General features: G+C 37.9%; 1 protein-coding gene across 1 annotated transcript in view; it reads left to right on the top strand.

The window, feature by feature from the left end:
• KLHL5 (kelch like family member 5) overlaps positions 1-24,309 on the top strand; it is a gene marked incomplete in the record, with an annotated part of 62,286 nt that overhangs the window by 34,394 nt on the left and 3,583 nt on the right. The window contains 4 exon segments of the mRNA XM_040625227.1: positions 5,114-5,338; positions 9,627-9,789; positions 15,697-15,909; positions 19,542-19,712. Of these exon segments, the coding sequence (XP_040481161.1) occupies positions 5,114-5,338; positions 9,627-9,789; positions 15,697-15,909; positions 19,542-19,712 (772 nt within the window).

Genomic DNA, 24,309 nt, shown 5'->3' with positions numbered 1-24,309 from the left:
AATAAAATAAAATAAAATAAAATAAAATAAAATAAAATAAAATAAAATAAAGCAAAACCAGAGATCCCCCCTTCCCCCAGATGCGTGCTGATCCCAGGACCCCTACAGGGCTGAATCCCGGGACCCCAGGATCATGACCTGAGTTAAGTTTTTATTTTAATCACCTGGTGCTCATTATGACAAGTGCACTCCTTAATCCCCATCACTTATTTCACCCATCCCTCACCTACCTCCCCTCTGGTAACCATCAGTTTTGTTATCTATAGTTAAGAGTCTGTTTCTTGGTTTTACTCTCTTTTCTTTTCCCTCATTATGTTCATTTGTTTTGTTTTTATTAAATTCCACGTATGAATGAAATCATATGGTATTTGTCTTTCTCTGACTGACTTATTTCACTCTAGCACTATCCTTGTTATTGCAATGGCAAGATTTCATTCTTTTTTACAGCTGAGTAATATTTCATTATATATATATATATATCATAGCTTCTTTATCCATTCATCAATCCAGGTACATTCAGGTTGCTTCTATATCTTGGCTATCATAAATAATGCTGCTGTAAACATAGGTGTGCATGTATCCCTTTGACTTAGTGCTTTTTTTTTAAAGTAGACTCCACACCAGCATGGAGCCCAACATGGAGATTGAAGTCATGACCTAGAGATCAAGACCTGAGCTGAGATCAAGAATCAGTGGCTTAACTAACTGAGCCACCCAGGTGCCCCTGAATTAGTGCTTTTGTATTCTTTGGGTAAATACCCAATACTGCAATTGTTGGATCTTAAGGTAGTTCTATTTTTAACCTTTTGAAGAACCTTCATACTGTTTTCCAGAATGGCTGCACCAGTTTGCATTCCCACCAAGAGTGCAAGAGGGTTCTCCTTTCTCCATATCCTCACCAACACCTGTTGTTTCTTCTGTTGTTGATTTTAGTCATTCTGACAGGTGTGAGATGGTATCTCGTTGTTTTGACTTGCATTTCCCTGATGGTCAGTGATGATGAGCATCTTTTCATGTGTCTGTTGGCCATCTGGCTGCCTTTTTTGGAAAAATGTCTGTTCATGTTTTCTGTCCATTTTTTAATTGGATTATTTGGTTTTGGGGTGTTGAGTTATGTAAGTTCTTTATATATTTTGGATAGTCACCCTTTATCAGATATGTCATTTACAAATATCTTCTCCCACTCCGTAGGTTGCCTTTTAGTTTTGTTAATTGTTTCCTTTGCTGTGCAGAAGCTTTTTATTTTAATGTAGTCCTAACAGTTTATTTTTGCTTTTGTTTCCCTTGCCTTAGGGAACCTATCTAGAAAAACGTTGCTATGGCCAATGTCAGAGAAATTACCACCTGTGCTCTCTTCTAGGATTTTTATGGTTTCAGGTCTCACATTTAGGTTTTTCAACCACTTTGAATTTATTTTTCCATATGGTGTAAGAAAGTGGTCCAGTTTCATTTTTTTGCATGTTGCTGTCCAGTTTTCCCATCACCATTTGTTGAAGAGACTGCCTATTTCCCATTGGGTATTCTTGCCTGCTTTGTCAAAGATTAATTGACCATGTAATTGTGGGGTTATTTCTGGATTTTCTATTTTGTTTTACTGATCTATGTGTATTTTTTTGTACCAGTACCATACTGTTTTGATCACTACAGCTTTGTAATATAACTTGAAGTCTGGAATTGTGATGCCTCCAGCTTTGCTTTGCTTTTTCAGGGTTGCTTTGGCTATTTGGGGTCTTCTGTGGTTCCATACAAATTTTGGGATTGTTTGTTCTAGTTGTGTGAAAAATGCTGTTGGTATTTTGAGAGGAATTGCATTGCATTAAATGTATAGATTGCCGGTGCCTGGCTATTAAATGAATAGATTGAGGTGCCTGGCTGGCTCAGACAGTAGAGCATGTGACTCTTGATCTTGGGGTTGTAAGTTCAAGCCCTACACTGGGCATAGAGCTTACTTAAAAATAGCTAAATAGGTAGGGGCACCTCACTGCCTCAGTCAGTTAAGTGTCCGACTCTTGCTGTAAGCTCATGTCTTGATCTCAGGGTCATGAGTTCAAGCCCTGTGTTGGGCTCCATGCTGGGTGTGAAGCCTACTTAAAAAAAAAACAGACAGACAGACAGACAGATAGATAAATAAATGTGTAGCTTGCTTTGTGGACGTTTTGTAATATTTGGTCTTCTAATCCGTAAGCATGGAATGTCTTTCCATTTCTTTGTGTCATCTTCAGTTTCTTTCATCAGTGTTTTATAGTTTTCAAAGTACGGGTCTTTCACCTCTTTGGTTAGAATTATTCCTAGGTATCTTAATAATTTTGGTGTAATTGTAAATAGGATTGTTTTCTTAATTTCTCTTTCTCCATTATTGGTGTGTAGAAATGCAATAGATTTCTGTAGATTGATTTTATATCCTGTTACTGAATACATTTATCACTTCTAACAGTTTTTTGGTGCAGTCTTTCGGGTTTTCTATATATAGTATCATGTCATCTGCAAATAGTGAACTTTTGCTTCTTCTTTGCCAATTTGGATGCCTTTTATTTCTTTCTGTTGTCTGATTGCTGTGGCTAGGACTTCCACTTTTATGTTGAATAAAATTGGTGAGACTAGACATCCTCGTCTTATTTCTGACCTTAGGGCAAAGGCTCTCAGTTTTTCCCCATTGAGCATAATGTTAGCTATGGCCTTTATTGTGTTGAGATATGTTCCCTCTAAACCTACTTTGTTGAGGGTCTTTGTCATGAATGAATGCTGTACTTTGTCAAATGCTTTTTATACGTCTATTGAAATGATCATGGGGCACCTGTATGGCTCAGTCAGTTAAGTGTCTGACACTTGATTTTGGTTCAGGGTTGTGAGATTGAGGCCTACATCATGCTTCACCCTGGACATGGAGCCTGCTTGAGATTCTCACTCTCCCTCTCTCTTCCCCACCCCCTACTCACTCACGCACCAGCTCTCTCTCTCTCTAAAAAAAAAAAGAAAAGAAAGAAAGAAAGAAAGAAAGAAAGAAAGAAAGAAAGAAAAGAAATGATCGTGTAGTTCTTACACTTTCTCTTAGTGATGCAATGTATCATGTTGGTTGATTTATGAATATTGAACCACCTTTACAACCCAGGAATAGATCCCACTGGATCATGGTGAATGATTTTTTTAATGTATTGCTGTATTCAATTTGCTAGTGTTTTGTTGAGAATTTTTGCATCTGTGTTCATCAGGGATATTGGCCTGGACTATATTTTGCCATTTTAATTACAATATGTTTTAGTATGTATCTGCTTTTGTTGATTTTGTTAGTCTCTGTGTTTCCTGAATCCGGATATCTGTTTCCTTCTCCAGATTAGGGCGGTTTTCAGCTATTATTTCTTCCAATAAATTCCCTGCCACCTTTCTGTCTCTTCTTCTGGGACTCCTATAATACAAATGTTAATTATGTTTGATGGAGTCATTGAGTTCCCTAAGTTTATCCTCAGTCTCACTGATGTCCTCCACTTCTTTCTCAAGTCCAGTGAATATCCTTATGATAATTGCTATAAATTCTCCATCAGGCACATTACTTATATCTGTTTTGCTTAGATCTCCAGCTGTGGCCTTATCTTGTTCTTTCTTTTGGGTCAGATTCCTCTGTCTTCTCATTTTGTCTAAGTTCTATGTTTTATCTACGTCTCCCTCTTTCTCCATGTTAGGAAAGTTAGCTATATCTCCTGTTCTTGAAGATCATGGCTTTATGAAGAAGAGGTCTTATATTGCCCTGCAGTGTAGTGTCCCCTGTTCCCTAGGGACTGGTACTTTCTGGAGTGTCTCCAGTGTGTGCTCTTTGTACTCTGCTATTGTGGCCTGGCCACTTTATCCTTCAGACCAGTTGTCCTCAGAGGCTCTCCTTGCTTGTCGTGGGCAGTGTTTGGTCCCTGACCTGAAGGTGGTGCATTTTAACTAGGTGTGCTCTGGTATGCTTGTGAAATGAGACCTGTCACCACTGCCATTGGAACTGAGGCCTCACAAAACTCCTCAGTTGACAGACATGGTGTTGGCAGGGGTTTGGGCTGGTCTTCTGGGCAAGGGGTCTGCTGTGCTGGGACTAAGGCAAGTGTGACTGGGAAGGGCAGTTCCACTGGAGTTGAAGGAATAAGGCTTGGTGTAAGCAAGGTAGTGGTGAGTGTTGGCGCTGCACTGGTTCCTGCAGCTGGCCTTGTGCTTATGCTGAGGAGCAGGAGAGGGGAGATGGCACCTGCCAGTTCCTTTGTTCCCTGAGGGGTCTCCATGAATGCTGCCTCCCTGGGACATGCTCCAATATGAGCAGCTAACCTCCCCACTGTGTGCCCCAGGTGCTCTTCAGATCATTGTTTCCGTGCTTTATGTTCATAGTCTGTTTCCCCTGCCTCTTTTTTCGGAGCAGCCCCAATGTCCTCCAAGCTCTCCCAGAGCCAAGCATGCTGACTTTTAAAACTCCAGGCTTTAAGCCCCACGGGTTGCAAGAATTAATGAAATACAGGCCCTCTTACTTGCCAAGCCAATTGCTAAGAGGATTCGTTTTCTCCATGCACTCCCCTGTGTGCTAGTTTGTCTCCTACCCTTCTCCAAGACCATGGCTCCCTCCTCACTGCATTAGCCATGATCTGTTTCTCTCCCAAGCTATGTCTCCACACTTCCTACCATCTTCAGTATGACCTCTTCCCTACCTTTAGTTGTGGAGTTTGTTCTGTCAGTCTTCACATTCATTCCTGGGATGTTTAGGATTTGATAGTTATCTAGTTGTAATTGTGGGATGAGGCGAGCCTAGAGTTCTCCTATTCTGCCACCATCTTCCTTCAAAACTACCTGCTACAATTTTTTTCCTTTGGCTTCCATGACGCTAACCTACCCTGCTTTTCCTCCCACTTCTAGCTGTTACAAATAATCCTTTCTCACTTGACCTTTTAATACAGAACCTTGTGTATGTCCTAGAGAATAGTAGATGAGGTCAGAGATATAAGCAGGGGCCTGACCATGCAGGAGCTCACTGAAATATAATAAAAGTATTATTGTCAATGCTAATAAAGTTATACTTTTATATGTATAAATTCATAAAATATGCAAACATGGTAAAATTTTTATTTACATAACTTCTATATATACTCTTAAGGAGCAACAAGCATTGAAAAGTATGATCTTCGTACAAATATGTGGACTCCTGTAGCAAATATGAATGGGAGGAGGCTACAGTTTGGTGTTGCAGTGTTAGATGACAAACTGTATGTGGTTGGAGGAAGAGATGGACTGAAGACTTTGAACACTGTAGAATGCTACAATCCCAAAACAAAAACCTGGAGTGTGATGCCTCCTATGTCCACCCACAGGCATGGTCTTGGTGAGTATAACTATGCAGGTTCATTCATGATATCATACATTAGGCTTCCACACCATTTTTACATTCTGTACCAGGCAGAAAAAGACCATCATGGCAGCTGCTGAGTCAGCAACAATCAGTCACCAAGCATTCCTTCTCATGCTCCTTAACTGAGAAGCAGAATCAGGAAAAACAAGCATATACATAAATGTAACAGCAACCAGCTCAAGTAGAAATGTGGGTATTTAAGGATTTTATTATAGCATGATGGCCACCTTTTAAAATATGTGTTCTGTGTTGACAATCAGTGTTAACCTAACCTGATTGGAATGCTTATTTAAAAATCTTTAGCATTATCGTTTTTCATCTATAGCCCCTAGTTTTTAAGCAGAAATGAGTAAAAACCCAGAGAAATCTTGAGGTGGCACAGAGACTATAATGTTAGAGAATTTTCATTCTTTTATTCAATACTTCACTGAACTGACATTGATGGCATGAACTGTGTGCCATACTCTTTGCTCAGTAGGTATACAAAGATGAAGGGGACACTGTCTTTACTCTGAAGGAACTGATGGCTCACTCTGAGATGACAGAAGATAATTTGGGGTCTTGTATCACATGACCTATCTTTTTTGAAATAAAATTAGATGGGGCTTGACATGATCTGTATCACCCTAGCTTTTGCTGCATAACAGATACTCCAAAAGTCAGAGGTTAAAACAACCATATATTTAGCTCATGGATCTGTGGGTCAGCTGAGCCATTCTTCTGGTCCAGGCTGCCTTGGATGATTTCTGCTGGGTTTTCTCATGGATCTCCGGTGGGCTGGCAGGTCAGCTAGGTGATGGTGGATAGCCTTATTCACATGTGTAAGTGGTAGGCAGGTTGTTGGCCTGGGCAACAGAGACAACCGGGCCACATGCCTCTAATCATTCAGAACGCTAGTCAGGCTTCTTCACATGGTGGCAGTCACGGGGTTTCAAAAAGCAGCAAGAGAAGGCAAGCCACAGTGCCCAAAGACTTTTCAAGCTTCTGCCTGCCTCATGTTTGCTAATGTTGCACTGGCCAAAACATGTCACATGGGCAAGCCCAGATTCAAAGAGTAGAGAAAAAGACTGTTCTTCTGTATGTATATATGTATTTCTGTTTATATTCATATTTATATTTATTTGAGTCTAGTTGATACACAATGTTACATTGGTTTCAGGTGTACAGCTCAGCGATTTGGCAAGTTTACACATTATGCTGTGTTCACCACAAGTATAGCTACCATCTGTCCCATTATACATTCTTATTTCAATATTATTGACTGTATTCCTTATGCTCTGCCTTTTCTTCCCATGACCTACTCATTCCATAACTGGAAGCCTGTATCTTCCTCTCCCCTTCATCCATTTTGCCCAACGTCCCATACCCTCCCATCTGGCAACCATGAGTTTGTCCTCTGTATTTATAGTTCTGATTCTGTTCTTTGTTTATTCATTTTTTAGGTGCCATTTATGAATGGAATCATATGGCATTTGTCTTTCTTAGTCTGCCTTATTTCACTTAGCATAATACCCGCTAAGTCCATTCATGTTATCTCAAATGCATGATCTCATCATTTTCATAATGTAATGTGTGTGTGTGTGTGTGTGTGTGTGTGTGTGTGTGTGTGAAAGATACCACATCTTTCTTATCCATTCATCTTTTGATGGACACTACTCTTCTTGGTGGGAGGAGCTAAACAGTCACATGAAAATAGGTGTGCATTCAGTGATAGGAAGAATTTGTGACCATATTGTCAATGTATCACAATTTGGAAAAAGTTTAAATTAGTTGCAATAAAGAATTTGATAGTTCACCATAAAAGATGAATTAAAAGATGGATGAGTAGCAATGAAGTCATAGTTCAGTTTAGATAGCATGCCTTCGTACTACATTGAATTTATTAATGCTGAGCACCAGAGTAGAGGCTGCCAAAAAAAAAGCCAATAGCCAGTAATGAAAATTATCTAGGGATGAAAATTGGTCTGACAGTGGGTATAGCAAAAAAATCAAAGCAGCGAGTGATGCTACTATTTGCAATTAGGTTTCAGTTCAAGGTGATCTTAAGTTTCAAGTTTGGTAAGGAAGTAAAACCAGAGGGTTATGGGTAAGGAACTGAGAGGGGAGCTTAAAATTAACTATATGAAATTTAACAAAACTAAAGTAATAATCCTGAGTCCATAAAATCAACTTATTGGGAATGTATCTTAAAATCAGCATGAATATGACTTAAAACTGGGGTTGACCATAAAATCTAGGATCAACAGCGTAATTCACCTGCATACTTTCCCTCATGATGGAGAAAAGAAATTTAACTTTAACTTAAGGTAAATTCTTATGTACATAGAATGAGAATGCCCATAATCCAGCTATGTTTTATGCAGATTAGATTGTGCGTAGAATATTGTCAGTAATTCTAGGTACCATATAAAATGCTTTATTGAAGCAAGTTCAAGGAGAATGATCATATGATTCAAATGTCTTCTTGAAGTTTTTTTTCCCCAAATCTTTCTGTCATTCTTGTTCTTACTTATTTACCTTATAATAAATCAATGTTACAAATTTGAACTTATAAAAGAAACTCTTACATAGGAAACACTCCTTTTATCTCTTACATGTGAGAATTAAATAAAGATTTCATTTTGAAGAAGTGATTCTACTGCTAAAATTTATTTTCAAAGATATTGTTTAAGGAGTTGAACTAGATGGACCTATCAATTTTTCTTCCAGCTCTTTCATTAATTACATGCACATACACACTTAATTGGATGTATTTATTATATATTTGGGACTATATATGTGCGTGTCTGTGTGTAGTTTGTACATACTGTTCCCTTCACTTTCTCTTCTCTCAGATATCTCTATGTCTGGTTTCTTAACTTCATTCACATTTTTGTTCAAATGTCACTTTTTCCAAGAGGTCTCCCCTGACCCTCCCTACCCTTCTACTCAGTTCCATTTTTCTTATTAGCACTTGCTAATACCTGAAATATATTTGCCTGTTTCCTGACTAAAATATTAGGTCCATGATGGCAGGGCCCTTATCTGTTATCTTCTATTAAGTGCTTGGCTCTTAATAAAAACTAAATAGATGTTTGTTGAGTAAGGGAACAAATGAATCTGGCTTGGTTCCCTGGTAATGAATCATACCAATAGATTGTGGTATCAAGTCTAACTACAGTAAAATCTCATGAATTTGAATTAATAGGGGGAAAGGAATAAAAATGATTTTTCAGATATATCTTAAATCTGAATTATTGAAAAATCTTTTAAATATGGCAATGTGTGCATCTTGTATAGTTTTAAATAACTTCTGACTGTTGGAACTCTGAAACTTACTAGAACAGAGCTGTAGTACTGCTTTCCCTCCTCACCCACCCACCTACCAACCAAGAAGAGCTAGAAGGAAACCAGGTATCTTTACCGTAAATGTTTCCTTAATTAAATTTGCATGTGTGAGCTTCACTGTATTACCCAAAGCAATCTGCCAATTCAGTGCAATCCCTATCAAAATGTCAGGGACATTTTTCAAAGAAATAGAACAAATAATCCTAAAATTTGTATGAAGCCACAAAAAAATCAAAAGAAAACAAAAAAGAATAACAAAGCAAACTTGAGAAAGAACAACAAAGCTGGAGGCATCACACTCCCTGATTTCAAACTATTCTATGAAGCTATAATAACTAAGACATTATGGTATTTGGCTTAAAAGCAGACACCCAGGGGCGCCTGGGTGGCACAGCGGTTAAGCGTCTGCCTTCGGCTCAGGGCGTGATCCCGGCGTTATGGGATCGAGCCCCACATCAGGCTCCTCCGCTATGAGCCTGCTTCTTCCTCTCCCACTCCCCCTGCTTGTGTTCCCTCTCTCGCTGGCTGTCTCTATATCTGTCAAATAAATAAATAAAATCTTAAAAAAAAAAAAAAAGCAGACACCCAGATCAATGGAACAGAATAGAGTCCAGAAATAAAACCATGCATATGTGGTCAACTAATTTACAACAAAGGAGCCAAGAGTATACAATGGGGAAAGGACAGTCTTCAATAAATGGTGCTGGGAAAACTGGATAGTCACATGCAAAAGAATGAAAGTGGACTGTTACCTTACAGCAAACACAAAAATAAACTCAAAACGGGTTAAAGACTTGAACATAAGACCTGGAACCATAAAGCTCATAGATGAAAACATGGGTGGTAAACTGTATATTTTTATTTCAATTAAAATGTGATCTTTAAGACTTAGAAGCAAATCTGAAGTCATTGCTCCTTTCCTGTCTCCTTGTAGGTGTGGCTGTATTGGAAGGCCCCATGTATGCAGTCGGAGGACATGATGGCTGGAGCTATCTGAATACAGTGGAAAGATGGGACCCGCAGGCTCGCCAGTGGAATTTTGTCGCTACTATGTCCACCCCCAGGAGTACAGTTGGTGTGGCAGTACTAAGTGGAAAGTAAGGAAATATTTAAAATTCCATTTAAAACACAATAAACCAAATTTATTGAGGTATATCGCCTAACTTAAAAATATGCATTAAAAAAATACACAAAATCCCAAAAGAGAAAAACTTTCAGAGTGATGCAGACTTTAAAATAGTCTCTTTTTTATTGTAGTTCTAAATATAAATAACTCACCATGTTAGGTTGTCATTCTAATGTGCAGATATTATAAATTTCAAGTTATTTTGAGTGAAGAAGTTTTATATAAATATTCAATATAGTAAAAAGTTGGTGGTTTATATAGCTTTAAAGCATATAGTGTTTTAAATGTGGTATAGGCCCTCTCAGTGTTTTCTAAATAATTCCTTCCATTTCTTCTACTGACTTATCTTTACTTTTACTTTTTTCCTATCTTGGTAAACTGCTGGAAACTGAAATGGATTTAGAAAGGTGCTCCCTTGGCTCTTGTCTAGTCTAACTGGAGTTAACAGATTTGGACAGAACCATCACCAATAACTCTTGGTAACTCAGAGACTAAACACATATCAAAGGCCTTTCTTCCATAAAAGGAAGCCCTATGTGGTTATTAAGTAAAAGTTGTTTGTTGCCTACCTTTACTCCCTTAAAATGCTTTATCATCATTTCCAGAAAGGGGAAAGAATCAAAGTTAAAAGAGACTTAAAATTATATGTAGAATTGTATTGATCGATTGGTAAAAGAAAAATGAGGAAATATTAGTAAAACTTTTATACTTTATGACCTAAGGTCTTGGTTCTTCAGGACCTATTAGTTATGTCCTACGTTTTATGTTTTTAGCACTGTTGCAAGTGATAAGATAGAGAAATAGAAACTCGCTTTTTAGGGGTGCCTGGGTGGCACAGCGGTTAAGTGTCTGCCTTCGGCTCAGGGAGTGATCCGGGTGTTCTGGGATCGAGCCCCACGTCAGGCTCCTCCACGATGAGCCTGCTTCTTCCTCTCCCACTCCCCCTGCTTGTGTTCCCTCTCTCGCTGGCTGTCTCTATCTCTGTCGAATAAATAAATAAAATCTTTAAAAAAAAAAAAAAAGAAACTCACTTTTTAAAATGTATCTGATCTCCACAGCCTTCCCTTCATTTGTTTAGCTAAAGAAAGAACTTCAAAATTTGTCACTACATATCTTTCCTCATTCTTTGGTAGCAGAGTCAGTCACCAAAGAATCTAGTAAATGAGAAAAAAGAGAGAAAACTAACAGTATCTTCTCAGTTTTGACCCTTCAGTTAAAATTTCTGGAATTAGTTCATTGATCTAATTCTTGTTCACTGGCATATTTCCTAGCCTTTGTTTCTGGCTAGAAATATTTATTTCTAACAGCACAAAAGAATAGCTGCCTTCTCTAAAATCTAATTTCTAAAACTACATCAGCTCTAACTTCTAGGCATGGAAATATCTTACTTTCTCACCGTCTCTTGCTCTCTTACAAGAAGTAAGTCTTTAGCCCATCTAAGGTACAATTTATTGAATTTGACACTGGGACAATCAAAGAATTATATCAGAAGCTGAAGATCTCTCATCTACTAATTATTAAGACATTTAATTTTGAAAGTACAATATATCTACTTTGTGATTTTAACGGTTCTGTTGGGGTATCTCCCAAACTGGTTCCTTTGCCCCTAATATTAACTCTCTCCCTTTCGTCCTTCATTTTAGAGACTTACTAATGTTCTACCTAAAATACAAATAGGACCATGTCACCTTCCTGCTTAAAAGCTTTCAGTAGCTTACGTGACTAAGCCTCCTTTATGGTCCTGCCTCTGTCCACATCTCTCCACTCCCCTCTCCTCTACCTGTTCCTATTACACTCCAGCACAACTATCCTATTTGAGGGGCGCCTGGGTGACTCAGTTGGTTAAGCATCTGCCTTTGGCTCAGGTCGTGATCCCAGGGTCCTGAGATCGAGCCCCATGGTGGGCTCCCTGCTCAATGCAGAGTCTGCTTCTCCCTCTGCCCTTCCCCCTGCTCATGTTCTCTCTCTCTCTCTCTTTCAAATAAATAAAATATTTTTTAAAAAACTAACCTATTTGTGAAAAATACATTTTGTTTCATACTCCCATTCTCTTTTAACTCATTCCATCTGTCTTAGAGTGTTGTTTCCCCACTTGTGTACCTGGCAAATTCAGCATCCTTGAAACTTACTCAAAAGTCTTCCCTGGAACACTTCATCCCCCCTGTGCAAACTGTCCATTCCATCCTCAGCATTTCACTGTGCAGAATTTGTGTATGATTGTATTACAGCAGGAACCACTCTGTTGTTGTTGTTATTTACTGGTCCATCTCTTATAGCAGATCTTGGTGTTCAGTGACCTGGTCTGACTTTTTGTTCCTTACACCTAGCTTGGTACCTAGAACATCACCTGAAGTGTACAACCTTATCAAAGAATGTTCTGGTACCACTTAGATGCAATGGTGCTTTAATCACCCCCAAGAAGAGGATGTGTTAGTCTATCAAACAGCACTTTTCTAAACTTGCTTTGTTTTTCTTTAAGATTTATTTATTTATTTATTTATTTATTTATTTGACAGTGAGAGAGCAAGGGAGAGAGCACAGGCAGGGGAGTGGCAGGCAGAGGGAGAGGGAGAAGCAGACTCCCTGCAGAGCAAGGAGCCCCATGTGGGGCTCGATGCCAGGATCCTGGGATTATGACCTGAGCCGAAGGCAGACGCTTAACCAACTGAGCCACCCAGGCGCCCCTCTAAGCTTGCTTTAAAATGAAGTAGCAATATTTTAAAATATTTTGTTGGTTTCCATTTTTAGGTACATACCCAGAATCTGAAAAAAAAAGAAATCATGTTGTTTTTTTTAAAAAGTATTCAGTTGATTGAAAAAAAATAACTATGCATCTTTTCTCTACTACTCCTTTATGATTTAGAATAAATCATTTCTCTGTGCCTCAGTTTTTTAATCTACAAAATGAAAAGCCTAGATTAACTACTGTTTTTGTTATTTTAATTTATTTTATAATGCTTCCTAATGTAAAATATAGTTGTTTCTTTAGAGAAGAACTTGTTTGAATGTTTTATGAGTTACATCCTGTATCTTGAAAATTTCAGTGTTAAAATTTTTTTTTCTACCATGTTTGAGAGAAAGAAACTTTATTTAGAATTCCAATTGCTCGGGCTACTTTTAAGCCACTGGCTGGCAAATATTTTTGGCAGTAGAATCTCTCTTTCAAATGAAACCTTACAAAAACCTCAATACTTGAGGCAGATAGAAACTCAAGTTTATTATAAACTTACCTTGAATTTATTTTAAGTTCAAGTTTGTAGCATGTATTTATTATAAAAATCAATGTAGAAGAACAAGTCTGTTTTAAAGAACACCCAGATTATCTTTGTGTTTCGTTTTTACTGTTCAGTATAAAGAAAATCCTGATTCACAGATCAGTAGCTGAAAATGGTAACAGTTACTTTAATTACTAGAGAATTGGACTCTTAGGAAACTTTTCAGTTAAATTGTTGATGTGGTTTGAGAGTAGTAGAAATTTTTTTTTCCTAAGTTAAATCTCAATATCCACCAACCCCTTGCATTCTTGATCATAATTTTATAAGTCAGGCAAGACTAAGTCTTATTTTAAAGTGTATAGTATAATACAATTTGATGCAATTTCACAATTTGACATAATATTTCTCTTTTTATTATGATAGATACTGTCATGGGGAAAAGAGATGAGTTCTGAATCTTGTATGGCATTTAATTGAGCCAGGTGACATTTTGAAAATTATGAAAACTTGAATTTCAGGGTCACCTGGGTGGATCAGTCAGTTGGGTGTCAGACTCTTGATTTCCGTTTGAGTTGTGATCTCAGGGTCGTGGGATGGGGCCCTGCGTCAGACTCGCACTGAGCTTGGAGCCTGTTTGAGATTCTCTCTCTCCCTCTTCCCCCCACCCCACTTGCACGGGAGCGCACACATGTGTGCACGCTCTGTCTCTAAAAACAAAACAAAACTTGAATTTCAAATGCACCATTTTGGGGACCTCCTCAAGTACTCCACAGAATCCTATTCTTAGAAAACAATTTGAAAACCATTGTTTGAGATAATGTTTCTCTAGAAAGTGGTATCAGTACATTTTAGCCCTTAGCATTAGCTCAGTATAAATGTTTGTACACTTAAGATCTAAAAATGCCATTTTCTAAAAGAATATAAATAGAGACAGAATTTTTTCCCTTAAACACTTGCCCCATGTTTACCATGTGTAAGGCACTGGTCAAAGTATTTTAAATTTGGTCATCAAGAATCCTATGATGTTAGAGATGTTTTGGATGATGAAATTCAGGCAGGTGGAGGTTAAATAACTTGTCCACTGTCAGAGCTAGTAAGTGTGAGAACCAAGGTTCAAATGCAGAGTGTGGCTCCAGAGTTCACCTCTTAATCCCTGTACTACACCACTTTTCACATTGAGACCCATGAGTTCACTCTGAAGAGGGGACGGTGCCTTGAATCTGTGTGTGTGTGTGCGTGCACGCACACAGGCACAAGCACACAGGCATGCATGTGTGTACATGTTTTTAATTATGCATGTTTTCTTAGAGTTGTTGATGTCTTCTGATTTTCTGTGATCCATATTCAAACAATTATTCTACCAAGTATTAGTTAAAAATGAGAACAGTTTAATATTAAGAACAATAACACAAAAAAGTAGTTTTTGACAGATAAAAACTTTTAACAAAGTTTCTAATAAATTTCAATTTCCATACTATTAATATAAAGCTTAGAACAAGATATTGGTACACCCATATGTTGCTGTCTAAGATACGGTCATCTTCTCACTAAAGAACCAGTTTGAGTGACATATAGTATACTTTACATGATGAATTAAAATGAACGATGTCTTTAAAATATACATATTTACCCAAATATAAATGCTTAGAGCTTTAATTGGAGGATACTTGGTATAGTTCAAATATTATTTCCTGAGGTAAAAAAAAAAAAAAATAGATACTAAGGCATTTGTAATTTCAAAATGTGGGGACTTTTATATAAGCAATGATCTGAATTTATTACTCTTTTGAAAAAGCTATTAGAAAAATATAATATTTTATCTGTATTTTAAGGTCAGAGGAAAAGACTTTTAAATTAATGCAGAATATTGATTGGTAATGAATTAAAATTTATCTACTAGGCAACATTTAGGACATTAATATACCATATCCATTTTAGATAACTTATAGTATCTTTCTCTGCAGTAATTTAAATTAATGAAGGATCACTGTTCATATGTAATAAATATTAATTTCTATGCCACTGTTTCAAGCAATCCTTTCATTCTCCTAGTTCACTACTACGAGAACATCCCAGATGACTGCTCACAGTACAAATGCTCATTACTCTAACTGCGTCCCGGTTCTGCTTCTGACCCTGTATAAGCCTCTTAATCTCCAAGAGCCTGTTTCTTCACCCATGAAACAGGAATATAAATGGTTTCTCATAGCATCATTGAGATGATGAAATTAATACATGTAAAATGTCTAGCTGTGGTAGGTGCAGAGAAGGTTAGTTTCTTTCCTTTATAACCTGGTCCTATCTTAGCTATTTAAGAAATAAGTCATGGTATATTTATGTACCACATTTGATCTATTCTAAGACACATGTTATGCCTCTAAAATTGTGATGCGTCTAATAATCAGTGGTGACTTGTCAGAAATAGTTGTCATTGCTTTCATATGAGTTTGTTCTTTTTTATGTACATATAGAGTGATATCTGCACATATGACATATGTCATATAATTGGTAGCCTATCTTCTTTCTTGATGGCACATAAGTTGACAGTGTGTCTTATAATCTATGGCACCTTAAATGCAATGAAATACCATAAGAATCATCCCTGTGTCTTAATCATAAATGATGGTACTCTTTTTTATTTATTATCCCATTTGTTCTTATAGACTTTATGCAGTTGGTGGTCGCGATGGAAGTTCTTGCCTCAAATCAGTAGAATGTTTTGATCCTCACACTAACAAATGGACACTCTGTGCACAAATGTCAAAAAGGAGAGGGGGAGTAGGAGTAACTACCTGGAATGGATTGCTGTATGCGATTGGAGGACACGATGCTCCTGCATCCAACTTGACTTCCAGACTCTCAGACTGTGTGGAGAGGTAATTTCCTGAGAGGGAAACCTTTGTCTGACACTCCAGACAAATGAATGTGTCCTTATTGAACATCTACCCCATGCAAGGCATTTCCTTCACAGCTTTGTAAAATGGGTGGTCTGCTCTGGCCATCTCCTGGTCTTTCTCCTAACAGCTTACTCAGATTCTTCTCTCATCATATTACTGCCTACTTAAAATTTACCTTGGAATTGATTATATAATTTATTAACTGAGTCACATGACAAACACTAATTGTGTCCCTATTTTATACTGGATACTGTACCTGACAGGAAAAGGAGAGGAGTTTGATGAATTTCAGAGAGAAGGACTAGGGCTGGAGGCTAAATAAGTAGTGAAAAGGAGAGGAACATTTCTAACACAGTTTGATAGAATGAAATACTATGAAATAATAAAATAAAAAACTAATATGGCTTAAAGTTTACGCAAGTCATTCAGACTGGCCTCATGAAACTCAAGTATGGGGCCAGGTAAAGAGCCTAACATCAATCGACGATTTGGACAATAGTTCAGGCTCCCATCTGTTATCTTTAGTCTAGTTCAAGGAATGGAGAGAATCGAATGGATTTAGGAGGTGGAGTCAATGGGACCGTGTATGAACACTCCAAAGCAGAAGGGGATATGGTTCCTTCAGAAAACTGAAATGCGGCCACTGTGTCTGGGGAACAGGGTGTGAGGGAGACAGTGGCAGAAAAGGAGGCAGACTAGGGTGGAGATGGGGGCAGATCACATAGAGTCTTAAGGATTCTGGATTTTAAAGAGCAATGGGAAGTTGTGTGTGTGTGTGTGTGTGTGTGTGTGTGCGCGCGCGCGCGCGTGTGTTATTTAATTATACATGATTGGAAAAAAGCAAAAAAGTGAAATGCAGGCTTGATGACAATGAGTGCTTTCTGTGAAATAATAAGGAGGGTTGGTTTATTGTCTTTTGAGAACGCAGGAAAGTTATACCTGCATTTCAGCTGTGTTAGGGAGCAAGCAATCCAGACTACTCTTGCTGCTTGTTATACTCCAGTAAAGGATATGGAAGTCTTTGTATACTTTACCCCATAAGTTACAGGCTCACCGCAGTACTGCACCCAGTGAAAGATTGTTCATTGTGCAAGAGGTATTAGAAGCAATATAGGACATTTTAGCATGATGTATCTGCTCTTAGACAACTTTTTGGGGCTGTTCTAGTGAATATATTTCATGAAAGGAACAAGAAGCTTCAAAAGTGGACAGCTTTAATGATTGCATCCATAAGCCATCTTACACAGAACTTCACGTATTGACTTCCTCAGATTTTCAGTAGGCAATTGAAAATCTTTTTTTTTTTTTAAAGATTTTATTTATTTATTTGACAGAGATAGAGACAGCCAGTGAGAGAGGGAACACAAGCAGGGGGAGTGGGAGAGGAAGAAGCAGGCTCCTAGCGGAAGAGCCTGATGTGGGGCTCGATTCCACAACGCCAGGATCACGCCCTGAGCCGAAGGCAGACGCTTAACCGCTGTGCCACCCAGGCGCCCCAGCAATTGAAAATCTTAAAGCAATTTTCAGTATTTACTTTAGCTCTTTGGAATAGTTCAAGTGCTGTGGATTTACTAAATGAATCTATAACATTGTGAGTTAAAAGTTTTCAGGAAAATATTGATATTTTTCTAAAATATGTTCAAATGTACTTTATCTAAAGTAATAAGATAAAGGGTAGGCTTAAAGAACTAAACTATTTTTATTTTCTTGAGAGAAAAAAATGTTAATGTTTTACATAGAAAGAAAAAGACTGAATAAAAAACATGTTCTGAAATAGGCATCTCGAGCCCTAATAATAAAAAGTGAAATATTTAGAAGATCAAATACAAACCAAACTGCTGATAGTGGTTACCACTTGACTCTGTAATTAAAGTTGGAAGGAAATGAGGCTAGTTATTGCATTTTTATATATTTTTGTAATCTTTGAATTTTTGCTACAAGAATGTATTCTTTGCCAATAGGAAAAAATTGTAATAAATGAGCCAACTCATCTTTAAGATGACATTTATCAAATGCTTACTATGCATTTTCATTTAATCCTCAGTGCTATGTGGGAAGCAGTATTTTCACCAATAAAGAAATCAAGATGTAAAGATTTTAAGTACCTTTACAATACCATAGAGCTAGTGATTGGAGAAATAATGGCTCAAGATTCTTCAGTCCAAATCCAAAGCCCGTTCTCTAACCACTTTGCTATACTGCCTCTCCCAGGTGTTTTTGGATATGTAGGTATTCTTTATTGAGATGTAATTGACATATAACATTATATTAGTCTCAGGTGTATAACATAATGATTTGACATTTGTATATATTGAGAAATGATCACAATAAGTCTAGTTAACATCCATCACCATATATAGTTACAATTTTTTTTCTTGTGATGAGAACTTTTAAGATCTACTCCCTTAGCGACTTTCAAATATACGGTACAGTATTATTAATGATATTACCATGCTATACATTACATCCCCATAACTCATGTATTTTATAATTAGAAATTTGTCCCTAGTTTTTGACCCCCTTGCCCCGCTTCACCCACCCCTTCCATGCCCCACCTCTGGCAACCACCAATCTATGAGCTTAGTTTTTTTGTTTTGTTTTAGCATCCACATATAAGTGAGATCATAGGTACTTGTTTTCTCTGGCTTGTTTCACTTAGCATAATGCCCTCAAGGTCCATCCATGTTGTTGCAATGGCAAGAGTTCATTCCTTTTTATGGCCGAGTAATATCCTAGTATGTGCATGCGCGTGTGTACCGTAGTTTCTTTATCCACTCAGCCATTGAGGAACACGTAGTTGGTTCCACGTCTCGGCTACTGTAAATAGTGCTGCAGTGAACATGGGGGTACATACATCTTTTCAAATCAGTGTTTTCATTTTCTTTGGATAAATACCCAGAAGTAGAATTATGTGGATTTAGATTTAGAAGTAGAATTAGTAGATCATATGGTAGTTCTATTTTTAATTTTTTCAGGAATCTCCATACTGTTTTCCATAGCAGTTGCCCTAATTCACATTCCCACCAGCAGTACACAAGGGTTCCCTTTTCTCCATATCCTCACCAGCACTTGTTATTATCTTTTTGGTAACAGGCATTGTGGTTTTGATTTACATTTCCCTGGTAATTAGTGATGTTAAGCACCTTTTTGTGTACCTATTAGCCATCTATATGTCTTCTTTAGAAAAAAATCTGTTGAGATCCTCTGCCCATTTTTTAAGTGGTTTATCTGGGGGGGGGGGTTGGTTATTGAGTTGTAAAATTCTTTATATCTTCTAGATATTAACCCCTTATCAGATGTATGATTTGGAAACATTCTTTTCCCCACTCCACAGGTTGCCTTTCATCTTGTTGGTGGTTTCCTTCACTATGTAGAAGGTTTTTAGTTTGATGTGGTCCCATTTGTTTATTTTTACTTTCGTTGCCTTTTCCTTTCGGTGTCAAATCCAAAAAACCATTGCCAAGACCAGTGTCAAGGAGCTTACCCCCTATGTTTTCTTCTACGAGTCCTATGGTATCAGGTCTGACATGTGAGTCTTTCATCCATAAACTATTTTTACATAAAAATATTGTGAGAACAGTGTCAGCTCCAGTTCTAAAATTTTTTTTCAGATATGATCCCAAAACAGATATGTGGACTGCAGTGGCATCCATGAGCATCAGCAGAGATGCAGTGGGGGTCTGTTTACTTGGTGATAAGTTATATGCTGTTGGAGGGTATGATGGACAGACTTATCTTAATACAGTGGAGGCTTATGATCCCCAGACAAATGAGTGGACCCAGGTATGGCATTTAATTTTTCATTATTACACTTCCCTGTTTTTATTAAAATGGTAAAAATGATCTTCTTAATTTTATCCAATATCAAAATATATTGCATGAGCATGATAAAGTCATCTTTTGAGTAAATATATGAAATAAGGAATGTTTAATTTTATGACATAATTAAAATCCAAAATCATCTTTAAAGTGTAAGTTAATACTCAGAGAAATTATTAATAGTTTTGATCTGCCACCGTTTGCTTACTGGGAACTGATGAGCTGTTCTAGTATTGATAGAGCAGATAGGACCACAAGAGAGCTATGGCAAAGGGAGGGGAGATTGTGGAAAATAAGAAACAAAGATAGAAATCAGAAAAATGTGAACCACTTAGGCATACATGAACAGTAATTTTTTTTTTAATGATTTTTTTGTTATGTTAGTCACCATACAGTACATCCCCGGTTTCCGATGTAAGGCTCGATGATTCATTAGTTGCGTATAACACCCAGTGCACCATGCAATATGTGCCCTCCTTACTACCCATCACCAGTCTATCCCATTCCCCCACCCCCTCCCCTCTGAGGCCCTCAGTTTGTTTCTCATAGTTCATAGTCTCTCATGTTTCATTCCCCCTTCGGATTATCCCCCCTTTCTTTATCCCTTTCTTCCCCTACTGATCATCCTAGATGAACAGTAATTTTTAAATACTCAAGCCACTGGTATTTGGGAGCAGATGAAATGTCTGGGCATTACCTAATAAAGATGGCAATCTTAAATTACATTAACAAGTAAGAAACTTGACCTGGCAAGCTTATTAACAGAAGGAATTCCAGCTGTGTCTATTTCTGGAGGGCCTAGTACTTCTAAGAATGATCTTTTGAGATCTTTGTTTCCATCATTACCAAGAACAGAATTAGGAATTTTGTGCCCCAATTCAGTATCTGGTACCTGAAAGAAACTCAGATGTTTAACTGAGCCAAGCTTTTCCTACATACAAGGAGCAATGGTAAGTACTGTCAAGAAAACAAAACTTAGAAGAATCCCCACTGCCATAGAACTTAACTACTTAAGTAGGTATGATCTGCATGTGTAAGGGGAGAACCCGCAAGGTAGAACAGTCGGTAGCAAGTGTTCCCTGGTGTAGGCATTGAGTGGTGTAGGAAATCAAAGAGAAAAAATGAAATGGTTGTTGAGAGTGCTTTAGTGAGAAGAAGTTGGACTTAAGCTAAGCTTTGAATTGATCCAATTCAAAAAGGTAGAAAGAAATGGGAAATTGTGTGAGAAAACACAAAAGAAATGTCACTGAAGCAGAAATATGCAAGATATATCAAGGAAGGGTAGCTGGTTATAAGGATCCTTGATTAGTAAGAGTAGGACTTCTTTTTCTTTCCCCCTTTTTAATTTAAATTCAATTAATTAACATATAATGTATTATTGGTTTCAGGGGTACAGGTCTGTGGTTCATCAGTTTTATATAATACCCAGTGCTCATTACAACACGTACCCTCCCCAATGTCCATCTCCCAGTTATCCCATCCCCCCTCTTTCCTCCCCTCCAAGAACCCTCAGTTTGTTTCTTATGATTAAGAGTCTCTTATGCTTTGTCTCCCTCTCTGGTTTCACCTTGTTTCATTTTTTCCTCTCTTTACCTATGATCCTCTGCCTTGTTTCTTAAATTCCACATATAAGTGAGATCACATGATAATTGTCTTTCTCTGATTGACTTATTTCACTTAGCGTAATAAACCTCTAGTTCCATCCACGTCATTGCAAATGGCAAGATTTCATTTTTTGATGGCTGCATAATATTCCGCATCTTCTTTATCCATTCATCTGTCAGTGGACATCTAGGCTCTTTCCATAGTTTGGCTATTGTGGACATTCTTATTGGAGAGCCAGGTTGGGGTCAGGATGGAAGTCGGTGAAGGCCATGCTTCAAGAGTTTGGTAGTGGGAAGCCAGTGGAGACTTTTAACCAGGAGAGTGACACAGTAATAAAAAGTTCATGTGGCAGTTGGGGACAGGATAAGTTGGATTAAAGGCAGGGGAAGCAAAAGCTGGATAAAAATAAAACATTTAGAAGATTGCTTCACTTGTAAGGCTTGAGGTGTCAACTCTAGAGATGGATTCAAGAAATATTACCACCTCCAGTCTATTCTTTCTTTCTACACTTACTGCGTTGGATTAAAGGTTCAACTTCTGAAGAAAACAGCAAATGAATGACCAGAAAGTGTCTTAGATAAGATAACAGAATAGAGCATTTAGAGAGAGGATACAGACTTTCAACGGGTAAGGATGAATGAAGGTAATTTGTCATTTGTGATGTTTTAAGAACCTTTGAGAATGTAATAGAAGCAGAAACCACCACACAGTGTAAAAAGTAAGGAGAAAAATAAGTAAATGCGGGAGGTGGAGGGGCATATAATTTTCAAATAATGATGATGATAGAAAGTTAACATTTACTCGAACACATTTTATGTACCAGGGTCTCTCTATTGGATGAGGAATCTGAGTCACAGAGAGGTTAAATAGTTGACCCAAGTCACACAGTAAATCAGTGGTAGAGTTAGAATTTGAGCCATAGGTCTTTTTCACAGTAGAGATGAAAACTAGAGAGTAGAGATTCCAGATGCTAGAAAGAGAGAGCAGCATTGAAGGACACTTTTCTGAAAGAAGGGCAGGAAACAGAATTGAGAGCAAAGACTGGTCTTCCTCAGACTGGAGGAAAGATCTCTTCCAAGCCTGGAGAAGAAGATGAGAATATGAGTGTAGAAAGGGACAGGGAGTTTTTAAATGAAGAGGATAGAAATAGGGACTTAGTGTGTGACCTTGATCTTGTTTCTTAAGTTTAAATGGGGTCACTGGATGAAGGGAAGAAGAGATAATTTGAGAGCATGAATAGGCGCTACAGAATTTCATCAGAAATTATGTGATTGGAGCACCTGGGTAGCTTGGTGGGTTAAGTGACCGACTCTTGATTTGAGCTCAGGTCATGATCTTGGGGTCGTGAGAATGAGTCCCACGTTGGACTCTGTGCTTAGCAGGAAGTCTGCTTGAGATTTTCTCTCTCTTCCTGCCCTTCTGCCCCTCCTTCTCTAAAATGAATATGTAAATACATAAAAATTTAAAAAAAGAAATTATGTGATTATCCACCATCAGCCTCCCGCCAGCCATGGCAATGTGAATGATAATCAAGGAGCCCAAAAAAGAGATGTAAGAATCTCTTTTTCTAAGATGTATTTGATTTATGCTCTTAGGTTCGTTATAAAGAAATCTTTTGGCCAGTATTTGAGACTTGTTATTACAGGTAATTTATGCTTTATGCTGAATTATTGCATTATCTTATCAAAATTAATAATCTGTGTCCACATAGCCATTTTGTTTGCATGTCACCTCTATTACTACTTTTAAGCATCTAAATTTGAACTTATAACTGTAGAATCTGAAACATAAATGTTTTCCATTCAGTGTTCCAACAAATGGATAAGAGGACATTTATTCAGGGAACGAAATGAGATTATAAAGTCTGAAGCCATCACCCACCCTGCTACCCACCTTGACCCAAAGCAGGAGGTGACTGCTTTGTATTTAGTAAATACTCTAAGCTGAACTTTCTGGCGGGTTGTCACGGCAACATCAACTCTTCACAGTGTAAGGACTTCAGGTCTTCGGTGTTTTGAGAAAAGCTGCCAATTACAAACAGACATTTTGACTGAAATGGCTTAGAGGTTACTGCTAGAAAACTGTAGGTAGGTATGGCTTTCGAGCAGGTGATTTGATTGTTCCAGGAGACAGAGCAATGATCAAAACACCCGATTCAGATAGAGAACAACTGAGAAGTCTCTGACAGCTGAAATCTTGTGTGTTCTTAAAATCCACTCAGTGGTCTGGAAAGGTGGGGAGAGAGGCCAACCTGATGAGGGAGTCATTTTGATATCATGTATTTGACAAAAACACTTTATTACATGCCCCCACACACATACGTGCAAAACAAATTTTCTCAGTCCTTTGTATTGGTCACCCTTTCCCTAAATACTGTCATTTTAATCCTTAGGTCTTACTCTGCTCAAGGTAATCCTTTAAAAACTATCTTTGTCTACACTAAGTTTCACTCTGAATGCCTCGGTGTCTAGGGTACTAAAAAAAAAAAAAAAAAAAAAGAGTAAGTGAAAGATTTAGGAATTACTCCTTATCCGTAAACTAAGATTGTATTTCTTTCCCTAGCACCCTGCCCTTGTTTCTCATCATCATAGAGTTTATTCACCAAGTTTGTTTCTACTCCTAGGGAGCTGGAGGAGGCGTATTTATTATTTATTTACTGTGCTAAAAAGTGGTAGACTGGGCTTAGATTCTCCAGCTCTGCACGGAGAAGGCGGTCGGTAAATGTGCGATGACTGGTGCCCCTGGAAAAAGCAGCCAGGCGTGCGGCGAATCTGCGGTGCTCCGAGACAGCGTATCTGTCACAGGCCCTCTAGATAATACTTGATATTTTCGCCACATTGGTCACAAAGTGTTGCACATTTCCTCATTATCCATATCCTCCATCCTGTTGGCCAAGTAAAGTGTTTCAGGTGGAATAAGTCCTGAGCAATATATATATATATATATATATATATA

The sequence above is a fragment of the Ursus maritimus genome, unplaced genomic scaffold (genome assembly GCF_017311325.1).
Source record: "Ursus maritimus isolate PB19 unplaced genomic scaffold, ASM1731132v1 scaffold_8, whole genome shotgun sequence".
NCBI classification, from domain to species: Eukaryota; Metazoa; Chordata; class Mammalia; order Carnivora; family Ursidae; genus Ursus; species Ursus maritimus.
This window is presented reverse-complemented; position numbering and strand designations above follow the sequence as displayed.